We start from the raw sequence: 18,516 nt of genomic DNA on the forward strand, positions 1-18,516 counted from the left end.
GGCCGATCATTTAAGACTGAGATGAAGAGAAATTACTTCACTCAAAGGGTTGTGAATCTTCGGAATTCTCTACTCCAGAGGGTTGTGGTTGCTCCATTGTTGAATACATTTAAGGTTGGGACACAGATTTTTTGGTCCCTCAGGGAATCAAGGGATATGGCGAGCGGGTGGGAAGATGGAATTGAGGCCCAAGATCAGCCATGATTGCTTTGAATGGCAGAGCAGGCTTGACAGGCCATATAGTCTACTCCTGCTCCTATTTCTTGTGTTCTAGCACAACATCAACCTGTTTGTATTCCAGCCCCCTTGAGATGAAAGCTAAGGGTCTATTATTCTTTTCATTTTTTTTTCTGTACTTGTCCACTAACTTAGTGATTTCTGTACATGGACCCCTAAATCTTTAGCTCCAAGTTCCAAACTTCTCACCATTTAGAAAATACTCTGATCTATCACTCTTGGGTCTAAAGTGGGTGACCCCATGCTTTCCCACATTAAACACCATCTGCCACAGTTTTACCTACTAATTTCAATCTGTCAATGTCCCTTTTTAACTTTCTATTCCCATCTACACTATTTACTGTGCCACCTAACTTAGTGTCATCAGCAGATTTGGATATATAGCTCTCTATTCCTTCATCTAAGTCTTTGATATAGTGAAAAGCTAAGGCCCCAGTATAGATCTATGGGTGCCACCACTCATCATATCCAGCCAAACAGAGTACATACCCATTATCTCTACTCTGTCTCCTACCGCCAAACAACTCCTTACACATCAATAGGCCAACTAATTCCATATGCTTTTATTTTTTACCAGTCTCTTGTGTGGAATCTGATCAAATGCCTTCTGGAAGTCCATATAAATATCCAGACATTCTCTTCTCTACCACATTAGTAAACTGCTCAAAACATTTAACAATTAGTTCGACATGACTTGCCCATTACAAATCCATGCTGACTCTGATCTGTTCATTTTTATCCAAGGCTCAAGCACTGTGTTCTTCATAACAGATTCTGTCATAGATATTAGACCAATATCTATAGTTTCCTAGTTTCGCTCCCACTATAAAGAATGGAATGACAAATTTTCCAATCCAAGATAACAATTTCTGAATTGAGCATTTCGGGAGATGATGATTGAAGTATCTACAATTTCCAGAAAGTGTCTGCTGGCCTGTTGAACAGTTCTAGCATTTTGTCATTTGAGAGATCTTATGACGTCGTTATAATATGTCAAGATTGGTACACATCTAGAATGATACTGGGCCAGGTGACCCAAATTGCACTGCCAGGGAAAACTAATCCCAGTGCAATACTGAGGGTAGTTCACTGGCATCAAAACAATGGTTACATTCTAATGTTAGCAAAGAGCAGTTGGGACTGTTTTTTGCTAATATTAAAACTAAAAGTATTTATATTTTTCAACCTTGAAAAGAGGTAACTTCAGACAGAGAATTTACATCTAGAACAATATTTTAAAGCAAATCAAGACAAGACAAGGGACACAATTTCAAGTAACAATTTTATTACTGTCAGGAAATTCTTCAAAGTGGTCTAACTCCCCATTTCTATCGAGACATTTTCCAAATAGGCCAAAACTGAAATTAAAAGAGATCAGAATCTGCCTTTACACTAGATATGGTTACATTCCAACTGTTATGAAAGAAAAGTGCCACGAGGTAACCTCATTCTATTGCCTAGGCTAAATTTGGGCAACGGCAGAGTTAATGTCAGTATCTTGCCCAAATCTCTCTGCCATGCTAAACTATGTTGCATACTTTCCAGAAGCAGCTCACTATACAGGTGTCTTCAAGGAGTTTGGAGGGGGGTGGGGCAGAATAAATAAGCTGCTGTGTGAGGTCATACCTATGACATTTATGATAGCAGCACCACTGAATCCAGTATTTTAACTAGTTTCAGTATACACATGTGATATGACTAGTGTGGCCTTTAGACTGGCAATCCTGTACTGAGCATTTTATGCTTTGTACATTTTTATACTCCAAACATTTCGAAAAGAGACTCTTTAAGGGCCACAAAATATATTGGAATTGAATCCTAGAAATCTGAAAAACATACTGCTGGTAATATGCATATCAGATCAAACAATACTTATCAGGCAGAGGTTAATTTTTTTGGGCAGGATTCACCAAATCTTAACTAGCTTCTTAGAAACTGACTACAAACAGGACAGCAAGAAAAATGCTTGTGACACGGTTGCATCAAAATCAAAACACAGTCAATCACTTCTGGATTTCTTCCCCACATACTGCCTTTCAACTCCAGCCTCAAATACACAGAACAAGTGCTGGATCACATCATCTAACCAAACCAGCATCAATCTAAAGCCGGAATAGTTAAGTGCCTGAATTTGTTTAACATATATATAAAAAAAAAACTTAAATTTCCTCAGTTTAATCTGACTGTACTTGTTGTCTGTTTTACTCCTTTTCTGCCTTTCCCTTCTGAAGACAGAGGTATAGGCCCATGGACAACAGTAGCCTGTTGGAATCTTAGCCAAATGGTCAGTCCTTAAATATGGGCTTTGACAATGAGCCTATTTGCTTGCGGGAGCATCACTGTAGAACCTGATCCTTCATTTACTATGTTTATATGCACTATGCAGCAGAATTTATCCAATAACTATCTGGAGTAAGCATGCTGGATAATTCTGGCTTGCCTCGTCCTGAGGATAATTATACTCGCCCCACTACTGCATGCTACTGATCAGCTCATTAACACCAACTAGGAAGTGAACGTGGGATTTTCCTGCTCTCTCTAGCTCAATTCTACAGTCTTTATAAATTGAGCCATCAGCTTCTATTTTTTCTGAAAACAGAATGTGCATCAGGGTAGCTGGTTTACAAAAAAAAGCAAGCTAATCATTTGACAGACAAGTTGCTAATCTCATGAATCTTCCATTTCCACATTCGCCATGAGGGCACTTTTTTGTGTTCATTAAGTCTAATGATGTCAACAGTAAGAAATTCAACCTTTTTTTTTAAATTGTCATCAGTCACCAACAGGTCAAATATAGCCCAGTTTAAATGCAGAACAAATATTTCTTTAATCTGTAACTCAAAACAACGACTACACTGATGACAGTTTTGCATTTCTCATGCCTATCCTCCCCTTGCCTCAGCGGGACTGGCTAGAGTAATTGCTATTAAGGCACCAGCTTGTGATGTTAGTCTATGCACAGGACAAAACTGGGTTGACATTACCCAAGATAATTTCAAGTCTTACACCCAAGAAGGACTTTAAAAAAAAATAAAGGCAATTGGATTAAAGCATGGAAATCGGTCTCCATCACTTCACTAAGAATCTCCAAAGCAAGCTACTGAGAAATGCAAGATTTTCATTTGCTGGGCAGAGTGCATACTTTACCATTTTGCACCTTGTTCACTTAAGTCCAGAGTTTATTGTGCACATTAGCAGCACCAAGGGCTTATGCAAGGGTAGTGCTGTATTAACCAGCTGAAGCCACACAGTTGACGAGGATAGAGCATGAGTAGACTTTCCCTTGACAGCCTAAGTAGGAACATTTACCCATTAAGGTGTTGGCTTACACAATTATCTGGTACTGAAAGAAAGGAATAACCTGCCCCATTGGGATTCCTTTGGGTCTCATTAATGTACTAAGCTGCTGATCAATAATCCCTTGGAGTACTATGGAAGTATGAACCTAGGTTTCCATAGAAGTTCATAAACTAGGCAGCCATTTCACCCATTAAGTCTGTACTGGATCTTTGATAGAGGAACTCATATAAATCCTATTAACACACACTCGCTCCATAACCCTGTCTTAAGAGTTTTCCCACAACTGATGTTAGACTAATTAGTCTCGGAACTCACTTTATTTTTCTCTCCCTTCATAGCAAAGATGTTATTCGGTTTACCTCCAATCCCTGCCACAATTTGCATATAGGTTTGGGCTTGACTGCCTACTTGAATAGCTTGCTGGCATTCTCCATCTAGGCTCACAAATGAAGAATGACCATTTGGGTCAGTTGCCAATACCTGTTGGACTGTACCCCAGCATGAACCAGTGTCTTAAGGACAGGAGAGGAAGTTTACAACAAATCGTCGACTAGACAAATATTCTCACCTGTTTCTCCTCCTTGGGCAATGCTTTCTTGGCCTCTGCTTTTTCAGTGAAGTATCGATGCAGGTTTGCAAAATCACATTTATTTAGGTCGGTGATTATCATTTTCTCATGCTCGTTCATTTCCTGTACCCCAGAAGAAGGCCATAACAGTAAACAGGTTACAGTTATATTAACAGAATTTACCACTCAGAGCAGCTCACAAATTTTCATTTTTATTGCCATCAGAATTTATGCAAAACTGTACTTCAGTACCAAATCATGCTACATATGGTGGTACAGAAAATCGCAGGAACTGTCAGAGAATAGCATTTTCACTACACTTTATAATCAATGAATTGCTTTTAAAGCGCAGTGACTATTACATTGGCAGCTAAGCTACCCCGAGAATTCCATAAATAATGCAGCAAATGCCTGCTGTGGGATGTACAAACATACTAAAATGACTGAAAGGTAGACCATCAAGCCTGCGCAATCATGGGGCTGGATTTTGTGTAGGAGTTGGGTCTCCCAGGCTGAAAAGGCAGGCGACCCCACCTCTGTACTTTTGCAGCCACACTGGAGAGATTCTCTGGTGTTTATCAATTAAAGATTTATGAGCTGTCTCTTTAAAGATGGGAATCCTGTCTCCATCAGCTGCTGGCCAATCAGAGAGCCAACAGCTCAGCCGTATTGGCAGTGCCACCAGGAGCGGTGGCCACTGCAGAAGCCTTGGACCCAAACCCATGCTGGAAACCCACACAAGTAGGTGATGCCGAGTTGCCGGGGCCAGTTCAGAAGCCCCAACAAGTCGGGCTGAGGGGTGGTCATGAAGTCCAGTGGGAGGGGGGTCTCAGAGATAAAGTTGTTCCCAACGGGGTCCTCCATGAGCCACAAATTGCCCATGGAGCAGGCCTCTTCTCTCCCCCAGCACCCCTACAAGGAGAGCATGGGAATATAGGAGCAGGAGTAGGCCATTCAGCCCATCAAGCCTGCCTTTCCATTCAATATCATGGCTGATCATCCACTTCAATGCCTTTTACCCACAGTATCGCCATATCCCTTTTTAAAAAAATATTCGTTCATGGGATTTGGGCGCCGCTGGTTAGGCCAGCATTTATTGCTCATCCCGAATTGCCTTTGAATTGAGTGGCCATTACAGAGGGCATTTTAAGAGTCAACCACATTGCTGTGGATCTGGAGTCACATATAGGCCAGACCAGGTAAGGAGGGCAGATTTCCTTCCCTAAAGGACATTAGTGAACCAGATGGGTTTTTACAACCTTCAACAATAGTTTCATGGTCACACTAGACTAGCTTTTTAATTCCAGATTTATTAATCGAGTTCAAATTTCACCATCGGCCGTGGTGGGATGAGCTGGGCCTCTGGACTACCAGTCCAGCGACGTTATCACTACGCCAACGCCTCCCCCTTATGTCACTGGTATTTAGAAATCTGTCAATCTCTGCTATACACATACTCAATAACTGAGCTTCCACAGCTCTCTGGGGTACAGAATTCCAAAGATTCACAACCCTCTGAGTAAAGAAATTTCTCATCTCTGTCCTAAGTGGCTTCCCCTTATTTTGAAATTATGTCCCCTGGTTCTAGTCTCGCCAACAAGGGGAAACATCTTAGCTGCATCCACCCTGTCTATACCTTTAAGTATTTTGTAGGTTTCAACGAGATCACCTCTCATTCTTCGAAACTCTAGGGAATACAGGCCCAGTTTCCCCAATCTCTCTTCACAGAACAGTCCCACCATCCTGGGAACATCCTGGTGAATCTTCGTTGTACTCCCTCTATGGCAATAATATCCTTCCTAAGGTAAGGGGACCAAAACTGCAGAAAGTACTCCAAGTGCAGTCTAACTACGGTTCTATACAATTGAAGCAAGACTTCACTACTCCTGTACTCAATTCCTCTTGCAATAAAGATTAATATACCACTAGCCTTCTTAATTACTGCACCTTCATGTTAGCTTTCAGTGATTTATTGATTAGGACACTCATGTCCCTTTGTACATCTACACTTTCTAATCGCTTACCATTTATGAAATACTCTACACATCTGGGCGGCACAGTGGTTAGCACCGCAGCCTCACCGCTCCAGCGACCCGGGTTCAGTTCTGGGTACTGCCTGTGGAGTTTGCAAGTTCTCCCTGTGACCGCGTGGGTTTCCGCCGGGTGCTCCAGTTTCCTCCCACAGCCAAAGACTTGCGTGTTGATAGGTAAATTGGCCATTGTAAATTGCCCCTAGTGTAGGTAGGTGGTAGGAGAATTGTGGGGATGTGGTAGGGATTATGGGATTAACGTAGGATTAGTATAAATGGGTGGTTGTTGGTCAGCACAGACTCGGTGGACCGAAGGTCCTGTTTCAGTGCTGTATCTCAATAAAAATAAAAAAATAAAATCTGCTCCTCCTACCAAAGTGGATAACCTCACATGTTCCCACATTATATTCTACATGCCACGTTCTTACCCACTCACTAAGTCTGTCCAAATCCCCTTGAAGGTGCTTTGCATCTTCCTCACAACACACATTCCTACCTAGTTTTGTGTCATCCGCGAACTTGGAAGTATTACATCTGGTCCCCACATCCAAATCATTGATAAATATTGTGAACAGCTGGGGTGCAAGCACTGATCCCTGCAGTACCCCACCAGTCACAGACTGCCAATGTGAGAATGATCCGTTTATTCCTACCCTCTGCTTTCTGCCTGTTAACCAATCCTTAATCCATGCCAGTATATTACCTCCTATCCCATGTGCTTTAATTTTGCTAACCAATCTCCTGTGGGAGACTTTATCAAAAGCCTTCTGAAAATCCAAATATACCACGCCCACCGACTCCCCTTTTATCAACTCTGTAGTAACATAGTCAAAAAAACTCCAGCAGGTTTGTCAAACATGACTCCCCATTCATAAAGCCATGTTGACTATGTCCGAACAGATTATTATCCAAGTGTCCATTTATCACATCCGTTAGAATAGATTCTAGCATTTTCCCAACGACTGATGTAAGGCTACCAGGTCTGTAATTCCTCGTTTTCTATCTCAATGGGTCTCTGGGCAGGAAGGCTGTCGTCCGTCTATCCCACCCCCGGAAAGATCGCTTGGCAACAGGGAGGCAATGTGCTCTCTACCCTGCCACCACCCACCCCAGCTGCGATACTCTGTGCACCCCCGCCTCAGAGTCCATAAAATCCCAGCCATGATGCCTGATGCATCGTGAATAGTCCACCCACGAGTAGCCGTGTAAGCTTTTTGCAAAGGCAAAAAAAAGTGATAAAGTCCAAATAATTTAGGGACAATAATCCAGAAAATCCTTCTCCAATTCTGTTAGACTAACAAAATCAGTGCAGGAGACCACATTGATTATGCATATTACCACTTGGTATTTCACCCATCTTTTATAAGGTGTGACCTCTGCTCCAGTCAGGAACTGGTTTAGCTCTCTTTTTGAAGTATGGAGGGTCAACACCCACTGCACAAGCAGGCAACTTGTTCAAAGGTCGACAATGCTCTGGGCAAAGGCACACCTAACCCTAATCTAGCCCTATCTTTTGTAATTTATACATTTGACTCCTGGTCCTTCCTAAGCCCTCAGCAGGAAAACATATTGTTCTAAGGCAATCATGATGTCTGTATAATCTATAACAATGAATGATGGTTATCAAACTGTATAGTGGGATGCAATTCAACCAAATAATATGTATTCAAATTAACACTAACCTGAACAAGCTACTCAAATTCTTTTACCTTAAAGAACTAACAGCGCAGGGGAGTGATTCCGTTCTTGATTTTTTTTAAAAAACACTTCAAATCCATAATTCTCAGCATTCCATATCTGAGCTATTATATCTGCACGATCCCGATGAGGCTCACTGCCAAATTGGGTACAAAATTCAACAAATCACCTCAGCAGAAACCATGATTACTAAATTGGAAAGCTTACAAGGTCCAAACACGCCACTTGATGCATGAGGATCAAACTGAATCATATCATTAGACTATGTAATGGGTACTAATGGACAATATGCTAGTTTCAAAATTCCACAAATAGATAAAACACAATGTGCTAATATACAGAAACATAGTGCAGAACACCATGCTCCAGTGGAAAGGTTTCAATCTTGGCCGTGCAGTTTGAAAGAGGAGAAATTTCACTACTCTGTCAATTAAGAGAATAACCACCTCCTCTGATCTTCAATGACACCATCATCAAATGCCCCAGCATCATCCTGGCAGAAAATCACCAATAACCAGAAGCTTCACTGGACCAGCCAATTCAAGGTGGTTACCACAGCAAAGCAGAGCAGAACCTGACTAATCTAAGTGGATCCTCTCCAACATACTACAGATTTGAACCTCATAGTTGTTGAATACTCACACCTCTCATCTCAATGGGTGCAGCTAGGACACCATCCAGGACAAAGGACACCATCCAGGACAAAGCTGTTAACTTCTGTGGAAAGGGCACCAGTTAAACCAGTATCCACCCTCCTCTACCAACAGTGCAATGTGGCTGCAGGATGCGCTAAAAGCAGGATGCACTTCAGAAATTCTACTTCACCATGACAGCACCTGTCAAGCCCTTGATTCCCAACACCAAAAAAGGCAAAAGCTGTTGTTACGACTGAGGTGGGAGGAGTGCATGGTCTTCTCTAGTTCCACTTCTTCACAGATCACAACATATATTTAAATGTTTACCCTGTTACTGATACGGTCAATCTTAGACTCTACTCTTTATCCCAGAATAAAATGCACCAAGCAGGTTTCTGCAATAAACAACAAAATTACCAGTTTATTATAAAACAAGACTTAATCAGTAATGAAGCAAAGCATTAACAGTGTGAAATATGAAAATTTCATTTTTACCTTAGACACAGACACACACACACAGACACACCAGTCAACTGAAGGAGAGATGTTTTCTCGAGAGCTGTGTTACAAAAAAAGACAAAAAGAAACTTTGGCCAAATACTTGCTAATTCTTGAAGAAAAAGACACGGAAAGATGATATTTGTCCCTTTGTGGTTTGGCGTCCCAATTACGTGTAGACGGCTATCTCTGGAATCTTCCTAGAACAGTTCTTTTCTGGCGACTTTGAGATCAGTTAGGCAGGTTTTCCAGAAGAAACGCAGAAATAGGTGTCTCTGGCAGGCTTTTCAGGAGGAATGCAGCATCAATTTCTCTATTACACTTGCTTTTAAGAGCTTCTCAAAGAGATGGGAAAGCTGGCAGGCTTTTCAAACTGACATTCATGGGATGTGGGCGTCAGTGGCTATGCCAGCATTTTTTGCCCATCCCCAATTGCCCTCGAGAAGGTGGTGGTGAGCTGCCTTCTTGAACCGCTGCAGTCCATGTGAGGTAGGTACACCCACAGTGCTGTTAGGAAGGGAGTTCCAGGATATTGACCCAGCCACAGTGAAGGAACGGCGATATAGTTCCAAGTCAGGATGGTGAGAGACTTGGACGGGAACTTGCAGGTGGTGATGTCCCCATGCATCTGCAGCTCTTGTCCTTCGAGGTGGTAGAGGTTGCGGGTTTGGAAGGTGCTGTCGAAGGAGCCTTGGTGCGTTGCTGCAGTGCATCTTGTAGATAGTACACACTGCTGCCACTGTGCGTCGGTGGTGGAGGGAGTGAATGTTTGTGGATGGTGTGCCAATCAAGCGGGCTGCTTTGTTCTGGAAGGTGTCGAGCTTCTTGAGTGTTGTTGCAGCTGCACCCATCCAGGCAAGTGGAGAGTATTCCATCACTCCTGACTTGTGCCTTGTAGATGGTGGACAGGCTTTGGGGAGTCAGGAGGTGAGTTACTCGCCGCAGGATTCCTAGCCTCTGACCTGCTCATGTAGCCATGGTATTTATATGACTCCAGTTCAGTTTTTGGTCAATGGTAGCCCCTAGGATGTTGATAGTGGGGGATTCAGCGATGGTTAGATTCTCTTTTGTTGGAGATGGTCATTGCCTGGCACTTGTGTGGCGCAAATGTTACTTGCCACTTATCAGCCCAAGCCTAGATATTGTCCAGGTCTTGCTGCATTTCTACATGGACTGCTTCAGTATTTGAGGAGTTGTGAATGGTGCGGAACATTGTGCAATCATCAGCAAACATCCCCAGTTCTGCCCTTATGATTGAAGGAAGGTCATTGATGAAGCAGCTGAAGTTGGTTGGGCCCAGGACACTACCCTGAGGAACACCTGCAGTGATGTCATGGAGCTCAGATGATTGACCTCCAACAACCACAGCCATCGTCCTTTGCGCGAGGTATGAATCCAACCAGCAGAGAGTTTTCCCCGATTCCCATTGACCTCTGTTTTGCTCGGGCTCCTTGATGCCATACTCGGTCAAATGCTGCCTTGATGTCAAGGGCAATCACTCTCACCTCACCTCTTGAGTTCAGCTCTTTTGTCCATGTTTGAACCAAAGCTGTAATGAGGTCAGGAGCTGAGTGGCCCTGGTGGAACCCAAACTGAGCATCACTGAGCAGGTTATTGCTAAGCAAGTGCTGCTTGATGGCACTTTTGATGGCACCTTCCATCACTTTACTGATGACTGAGAGTAGGCTGATGGGGCAGTAATTGGCTGGGTTGGACTTGTCCTGCTTTTTATGTACAGGACATACCTGGGCAATTTTCCACACTGCCGGGTAGATGCCAATGTTGTAGCTATATTGATCAGCTTGGCTAGGGGTGCAGCAAGTTCTGGAGCACAGGTCTTCAGTACTACTGACAGGTCTTTGACAGGTTGATTCTTAAACTCCTTTCAGAACATTGCCCAAATCCCAACTGACTGCCCAAAGTGAAACTAAAAACATCTCAAGAGTCAAGCCTCCTCACCCTATAAACCTTGACCTGTCACTTCTCTGCAAACATCTTCTCCAAGTCAAAAGCACCTGTTGGTATTCATCTGAAGACAGGTAACTTCCAGTAAGGGTTGTTTACAAACCTAGTCCTCTCAGTACCCTTTCAATGACCCGTGAAAAAAAAATCCATGGAATCCTTTTCCGTTTTCCCAAATAAAACGTCCATAATTCTAAAACACGAGTCCTAAAAAAACAAAACAAAAATAAAGACCCATCATGACACTAAAAATCAGGGGAGTGAACCACCTGCAAGTTCCCTCCAATTCATGTATCATTCTGACTTGGAAATATACTACTGTTCCTACATGGGGCTGCACAGTGGCGCAGTGGTTAGCACTGCAGCCTCACAGCTCCAGCGACCCGGGTTCATTTCTGGGTACTGCCTGTGTGGAGTTTGCAAGTTCTCCCTGTGTCTGCGTGGGTTTCCTCCAGGTGCTCCGGTTTCCTCCTACATGCCAAAGACTTGCAGGTTGATAGGTTAATTGGGCATTATAAATTGCCCCTAGTATAGGTAGGTGGTAGGGAAATATAGGGACAGGTGGGGATGTGGTAGGAATATGGGATTAGTGTAGGATTAGTATAAATGGGTGGTTGATGGTCGGCACAGACTCGGTGGGCCGAAGGGCCTGTTTCAGTGCTGTATCTATAAACTAAAAAAAAAACTAATCACTAGGTTAAAATCATGGAATGCCTTATCTAGGATCATAGGAACAAGGGTAGGCCATTTAGCCCCTCGAGCCTGTTCCACCATGCAACGAGATCATGGCTGATATGCGACCATATCCATATACTCACCTTTGCCCCATCTCGGTGATTATTTTAAAACTGAGTGTGGTAAGATTTTGTCCAAAGTTAACAATTGATCTAACAATGCCATTTGCAGAAAAGTTTTTCAAACTTCTATCACCCTTACCTATCATTTATTGTTGGATCTGCAGTGGTTCAAGGAAGCCTACTACCGCCACCTACTCAAGTGAACTAGGGATGGACAATGAAACTGACTTGCTCGTGCTGCCCATATCCCAAGAACAAATGATAAAGTGCAAACTGATCAGCTCATATTCAGTTCAGGGAATGCTAAAAATATATAGAAGGTTTACTACCACCTGTAGCAGTAAAGCGAGGTGCAAACTGAATTATGCACAATTCTGCATCAGTTTTGATTGTTCCCAATCCCACAATGGCAATGTCTTTTCTGTGAAAGGCTTTAGCATTTTCAGTTATAATTTCATATTTGCAGTTTTTCTACTGGATTCCATTCATTCCAATAAAAAAGATGGCACTTAAAAGGAAACTGCGAGTGACATTAAATTAAAAATGTAGAAACCATTTCTTACTCATTCTTCCTCAGGACCTCAAAACTGCAGAACTCGCCTCCCTGAGTTTTCCAATCTACAAACTTTTAAAGTCCAAGCTTTGCATCAACTAATTAATATTTTAAGACTATCATCTTCTATCCTAATCTTCAACTTTGGGCTTGACCCTGCATACGGTTACTCTGTTAAAACAAAAGTAACACACACCTTTTTCCAGTCGTTAAAGAAGTTTTGTCTGAAGATGTCCTTTGTCGTGTACTCATGATCCAGCATCTTAGCGTAGAAGGTGGCCACTTCTTCTGCTCCGGGACTTAATGTCATTGGATTACCTACACAAACAAATCTGATTTACAAAACAAGTCATCAAAGGTGGAGAGGCAAAGAAAAGCTACTAGAAACTAATTGTTGAGATTTTAAAAATGTAACTTGAAAGAAAACTAGGAAAATATTGGGCTAGCTGTGTATTTCCATCAGCATCTGAAAATAAAAAAGGGAGATTACTGCATAGTTCTTGCCAACACCATAAACCGGTTTAAAAAGTTAAAATAAAAACAGAAAATACTTTCTAGCAGCATCTGTGAAGAGAAAGAGTTTGAATTTCCAGTTGGTAGCCCTTTGTCAGAAATGATAGCTCTGGTTTTTCTCTCCACAGATGCTGATAGGCCTGCTGAGTACTCCAAACGTTTTGCAGAACCATAGAAAAATTACGGCCCAGAAGGAGGCCATTCAGCCTATCGTGTCTGCGCCAGCTGAAAAAACTAGCCGCCCAATCTAATCCCACCTTCCATCACCTGGTCCGTAGCCTTGCCGGTTACAGCACTTCAGGTGCATGTCCAGGTACCTTTTAAATGAGTTGAGGGTTTCTGCCTCCAGCACCATTCCTGGCAGAGAATTCCAGACACCCACCATCCTCTGGGTAAAGATGTTCTGCATGTCCCCTCTATTCCTTCTACCAATCACCTTAAATCAGTGCCCCCGATAATTGACCTCTCCGCTAGGGGAAACAGGCCCTTCCTGTCTACTCTATCTTGGCCCCATAATTTTGTACACCTCAATTAAGTCACCCCCTGAGCCTCCTCTGTTCGAAGGAAAATAACCCTAGTCTTTCCAATCTTTCCTCATAGGTGCAAATTTCAAGGCCAGGCAACATTCTTGCAAATCTCCTCTGTATTCTCTCCAGAGCAGTTATGCCCTTCTGGTAATGTGGTGACCAGAACTGCAGGCAATACTCCAGCTGTGTCCGAACCAGTGTTTTACACAGTTTCAGCATTACATTGTATTCTATACTTCAGTCAATAAAGGAAAGCATTCCATATGCCTTCTTCACCACTCTACCTGTCCTGCCACCTTCAGGAACCTGTGGACATGCACTCCAAGGTCTTTCACTTCTTCTACCCTTCTCAACATCCTCCCATTTATTGTGTATTCCCTCGCTTTTTTTGCCCTCCCCAAATGCATTACCTCACACTTCTCCGACTGAATTCCATTTGCCACTTTTCTGCCCACTCAAACCATTGATATCATTCTGGAGTCAACAGCTATCCTGTGTCATCATCAAATTTCCCACTCATGCATTCCACATTTAAGTCCAAATCATTAATATATACCATAAACAGCAAGGGACCCAACACTGAGCCCTGTGGAATGCCACTGAAAACTGTTTTCTATTCGCAAAAACATTTGTCGACTACTACCCTTTGTTTCCGGTCACTGAGCCAATTCTGGATCCAACCTGCCACATTCCCCTGTATCCCACGGGCTTTCATTTTACTGACTGGTCTGCCATGTGGGGCCTTGTCAAATGCCTTACTAAAATCCATTTAGAACACATCCACTGCACTACCCTCATCAATCCTTTTTTATTTCAGATTTCCAGCATCCACAGTACTTTGCTCTTACGAAGTTAACTTCTCTTTTCAGATGCTGACTTATTTCCATGCACAACGTGCAATTTCTAGTTATTCCTTCAAAAGATTAGGGAGTAGAACTAATCATAACACTGTTCTTTTACCTAGTGGAACCTGGTCCAAATGGATGAGCTGAAAGAGTTGGCTCATTTTGTGCTACAAAGATGGCAAGTGAGTTTAGGGGTAGAATTGTCAATCCAACTTCAATTGTTTAATATTAGTCAGTTCAGCTGGTGTGAGGAATAGACACGTCATACTACTTCAGTAAGTGATCTTTCAAAGTTTGTTTAGAGATGGATTCCTTTTTAAAATAAGATGAGCTTAGTACAGATTGTAGAACTTAGGTTGTGAGCTGAAGCCTTACTATGGATTTGAGTACAAAGCAAAGAGTAACACTTTGGTGCAGTCCTGACAGAATGTTCCGCTGTTGTTGCATCCCCGATTTTAATCCCTCCATTGGCGGCCAACCCTTCAGTTGCCTAGGCGTTAAGCTCTGGAATACTGCCACCACCCAGGTGAGGTGAGAGTGACTGCCCTTGACATCAAGGCAGCATTTGACCGAGTGTGGCAACAAGGAGCCCTAGCAAAACTGGAGTCAATGGGAATCAGGGGGAAAACTCTCTGCTGGTTGGAGTCATGCCTAGCGCAAAGGACGATGGCTGTGGTTGTTGGAAGTCAATCATCTGAGCTCCAGGACACCACTGAAGGAGTTCCTCAGGGTCGTGTCCTAGGCCCAACCATCTTCAGCTGCTTCATCAATGACCTTCCTTCAATCATAATGTCAGAAGTGGGGAGGTTTGCTGATGATTGCATAATGTTCCGCACCATTCGCAACTCCTCAAATACTGAAGCAGTCCATGTAGAAATGCAGCAAGACCTGGACAATATCTAGGCTTGGGCTGATAAGTGACAAGTAACATTTGCGCCACACAAGTGCCAGGCAATGACCATCTCCAACAAGAGAGAATCTAACCATGACATTCAATGGCATTACCATCGCTGAATCCCCCACTATCAACATCCTAGGGGCTACCATTAACCAGAAACTGAACTGGAGTAGTCATATAAATACCGTGGCTACAAGAGCAGGTCAGAGGCTAGGAATCCTGCAGCGAGAACTCGCCTCCTGACTCCCCAAAGCCTGTCCACCATCTACAAGACACAAGTCAGGAGTGTGATGGAATACTCTCCACTTGCCTGGATGTGTGCAGGTGCTACAACACTCAAGAAGCTCGACACCTTCCAGAATAAAGCTACCTGCTTGATTGGCACACCATCCACAAACATTCACTCCCTCCACCACCGACGCACAGTGGCAGCAATGTGCACCATCTACAAGATGCACTGCAGCAACGCACCAAGGCTCCTTCGACAGCACCTTCCAAACCCGCAACCTCTACCACCTCGAAGGACAAGAGCAGCAGATGCATGGGAACATCACCACCTGCAAGTTCCCGTCCAAGTCTCACACCATCCTGACAGAACTATATCACCGTTCCTTGACTGTCGCTGGGTCAATATCCTGGAACTCCCTTCCGAACAGCACTGTGGGTGTACCTAACTCATATGGACTGCAGCGGTTCAAGGCAGTGGCTCACCCCACCTTCTCAAGGGCAATTAGGGACGGGCAATAAATGCTGGCATAGCCAGTGATGCCCACATCCCATGAATGAATAAAATAAAACCACCCTCCACCCCCCTACTTACTTTTTGTCTCTTAAGACACTCCTCAAAAGCTACCTCTGACAAAGCTTTTGGTCATCTGACCCAATATCTCATACCCAATGTCATACTTTGTCTTATAATGCTCCTGTGAAGCACCTTGGATATTTCATTACATTAAAAGCGCTATATAAATATTTGTTAAATAGCGCCTTTAACGTAATAAAACGTCCCAAGGCGCTTCCCAAGAGCATTAAAAACGTAGTATGACACTGAGCCACAAAAGGGGATATTAGGTCAGATATTAGGGCGGCACAGTGGCGCAGTGGTTAGCACTGCAGCCTCACAGCTGCAGGAACCCGGGTTCGATTCTGGGTACTGCCGTGTGGAGTTTGCAAGTTCTCCCTGTGTCTGCGTGGGTTTTCTCCGGGTGCTCCGGTTTCCTCCCACAAGCCAAAAGACTTGCAGGTTGGTAGGTAAATTGGCCATTATAAATTGTCACTAGTATAGGTAGGTGGTAGGGAAATATAGGGACAGGTGGGGATGTTTGGTCGGAATATGGGATTAGTGTAGGATTAGTATAAATGGGTGGTTGATGGTCGGCACAGACTCGGTGGGCCGAAGGGCCTGTTTCAGTGCTGTATCTCTAATCTAATCTAATCTATAACCAAAAGCTTGGTCAGAGGTAGGTTTTAAGAAATGTCTTAAAGGAGGAAAGCGAGGTAGAGAGGCGGAGAGTTGTTGGGAGGGTATTCCAGAGCCTGGGGCCTAGGCAACCGAAGGCATGGCTGCCAATGGTGTAGTGATTAAAATCAGGGATGCACGAGGCCAGAATTAGAGCAGCGCAGATATCTTGGGAGTGTTGTGGGGCTGGAGGAGATTACAGTGGTAGGGAGGGGCAAGGCATGGGAGGGATTTGAAAACAAGCAAGAGAATTTTAAAATCAAGACATTATTTGATTGGGAGCCAAGGTAGGTCAGAGCAACAGGGGAACAGGATATGGTGCGAGTTTAGACAGGGACAGTAGTAGTATTGGATGACCTTATGTTTATGGAGAGTACAATGTGGGAAACCAGCCAGGAGTGCCTTGGAATAGTTAAGTCTAGAGGTAACAAAGGTATGAACGGAGGTTTCAGCAGATGAGCTGAGAGAGGGGTGAAGTCAGGTAATGGCACAGAGGTGCAAATAGGCAGTCTTAGTGATGGTATGTATGAGGTCAGAAGCTTAACTCTGGGTCAAATAGAACACCAAAGCTGCAAACAGACCAACTTAATCTCAGACTGTTACCAAAAAGAGGCATGGAATCAGTAGCTAGGGAACAAAGTTTGGAGCGGGGATCAAAAACAATGCCTTCAGCCTTCCCAATATTTAACTGGAGGAAATTTCTACTCATTCAGTACTGGATGTTAGATAAACAGCCTGGTAATTTAGCAACAGTGGAGGACTCGAGAAGTGATGGTTCAGTAGAGCTGAGTGTCATCAGCACATATGTGAAAAATAATGCTGTGCTTTCGTGTGATGTCATCAAGGGGCAGCTCATAGATGAGAAATAGGAGGGGGCCAAGGATAGATTCTTGGGAGACTCCAGAGGTAATGATGTGGGAGCAGGAAGAGAAGCCAATGCAATTGATTCACTGTCTATGATTAGATAAGAATGGAACCAGGTGAGAGCAGTCCTACCCAGCTGGATGACAGTGGAGGTGCATTGGGAGGAGGGAGGAGGATGGTGTGGTCAACCATATAAAAGGCTGCAGACAGGTCGCAGAGGACAAGGAGGGAAAGTTTACCTTTGTCACAGTCGCATAGGGCATCATTTGTGACTTTGTTAAGAGTTGTTTTGGTATTGTGGCAGTGACAGATACCTGACTGGAGGGATTCAAACAGAGTTCCAGGAAAGATGGGAACACATTTTAAAGGTGACAACACGTTCAAGGACTGAGAGAGGAAAGGGATGGTAGTTTGCAAGGGCAGTGTGGTCAAGGGTTGGTTTTCTGAGGAGAGGGGTGATGACGGCAGAGTTAAAGGACAGAGGGACAATACCTGAAGAGAGAATGAACAGTTTACAATATCGGCTAACATGGGGACCAGGAGGGGAAGTTGGATGATCAGCAATGTACATACGAACATAAGAATTAGGAGGAGTGGGCCACTGAGTCCCTCGAACCTGCTCCACCATTCAATAAGATCATGGCTGATCTGATTGTAACCTCGACTCCACGTTCCCGCCGAACCCCAATAGTCTTTCACCCCTTTGCTCATCAAGAATCTATCTACCTCTGCCTTAAAAATATTCAAAGACTGTTTCCACTGCCTTTTGAGGAAGAGTGTTCCAAAGACTCATGACCCTCAGAATAAATTTCTCCTCATCTGTCTTAAATGGACAATGCCTTATTTTTAAATAGTGACCCCTTGTTCTGGATTCTCCCACAAGAGGAAATATCCTTTCCACATCCCACCCTGTCAAGACACCTCAGAATCTTATATGTATCAATCAAGTCACCTCTTACTCTTCTGAACTCCAGCGGATACAAGCCTAGCCTGTCCAACCTTTCCTTATAAGACAATCTGCCCATTCCAGCTAGTAGTCTAATAAACCTTCTCTGAATTGCTTCCAAAGCATTTACATCCTTCCTTAAATAAGGAGACTAATACTGTACACAATTCTCCAGATACAGTCTCG

The 18,516-nt window shown here is 43.5% G+C and overlaps 1 protein-coding gene across 3 annotated transcripts in view; it reads right to left on the reverse strand.

Moving 5' to 3' along the window:
• LOC137369830 (DNA topoisomerase 1-like) overlaps positions 1-18,516 on the reverse strand; it is a 215,935-nt gene that overhangs the window by 36,118 nt on the left and 161,301 nt on the right. For 2 of the 3 annotated variants that reach the window (XM_068031408.1, XM_068031409.1), the window contains 2 exons: positions 12,475-12,596; positions 4,106-4,228 (listed from right to left, as the gene is read on the reverse strand). In XM_068031408.1, the coding sequence (XP_067887509.1) occupies positions 4,106-4,228; positions 12,475-12,596 (245 nt within the window). Of the gene's footprint in view, positions 1-4,105; positions 4,229-12,474; positions 12,611-18,516 lie in introns of all 3 variants that reach the window. The other variant, XM_068031410.1, reaches the window with a different exon arrangement.

This window comes from Heterodontus francisci, chromosome 5 (genome assembly GCF_036365525.1).
Source record: "Heterodontus francisci isolate sHetFra1 chromosome 5, sHetFra1.hap1, whole genome shotgun sequence".
In the NCBI taxonomy this organism is placed as follows: domain Eukaryota; kingdom Metazoa; phylum Chordata; class Chondrichthyes; order Heterodontiformes; family Heterodontidae; genus Heterodontus; species Heterodontus francisci.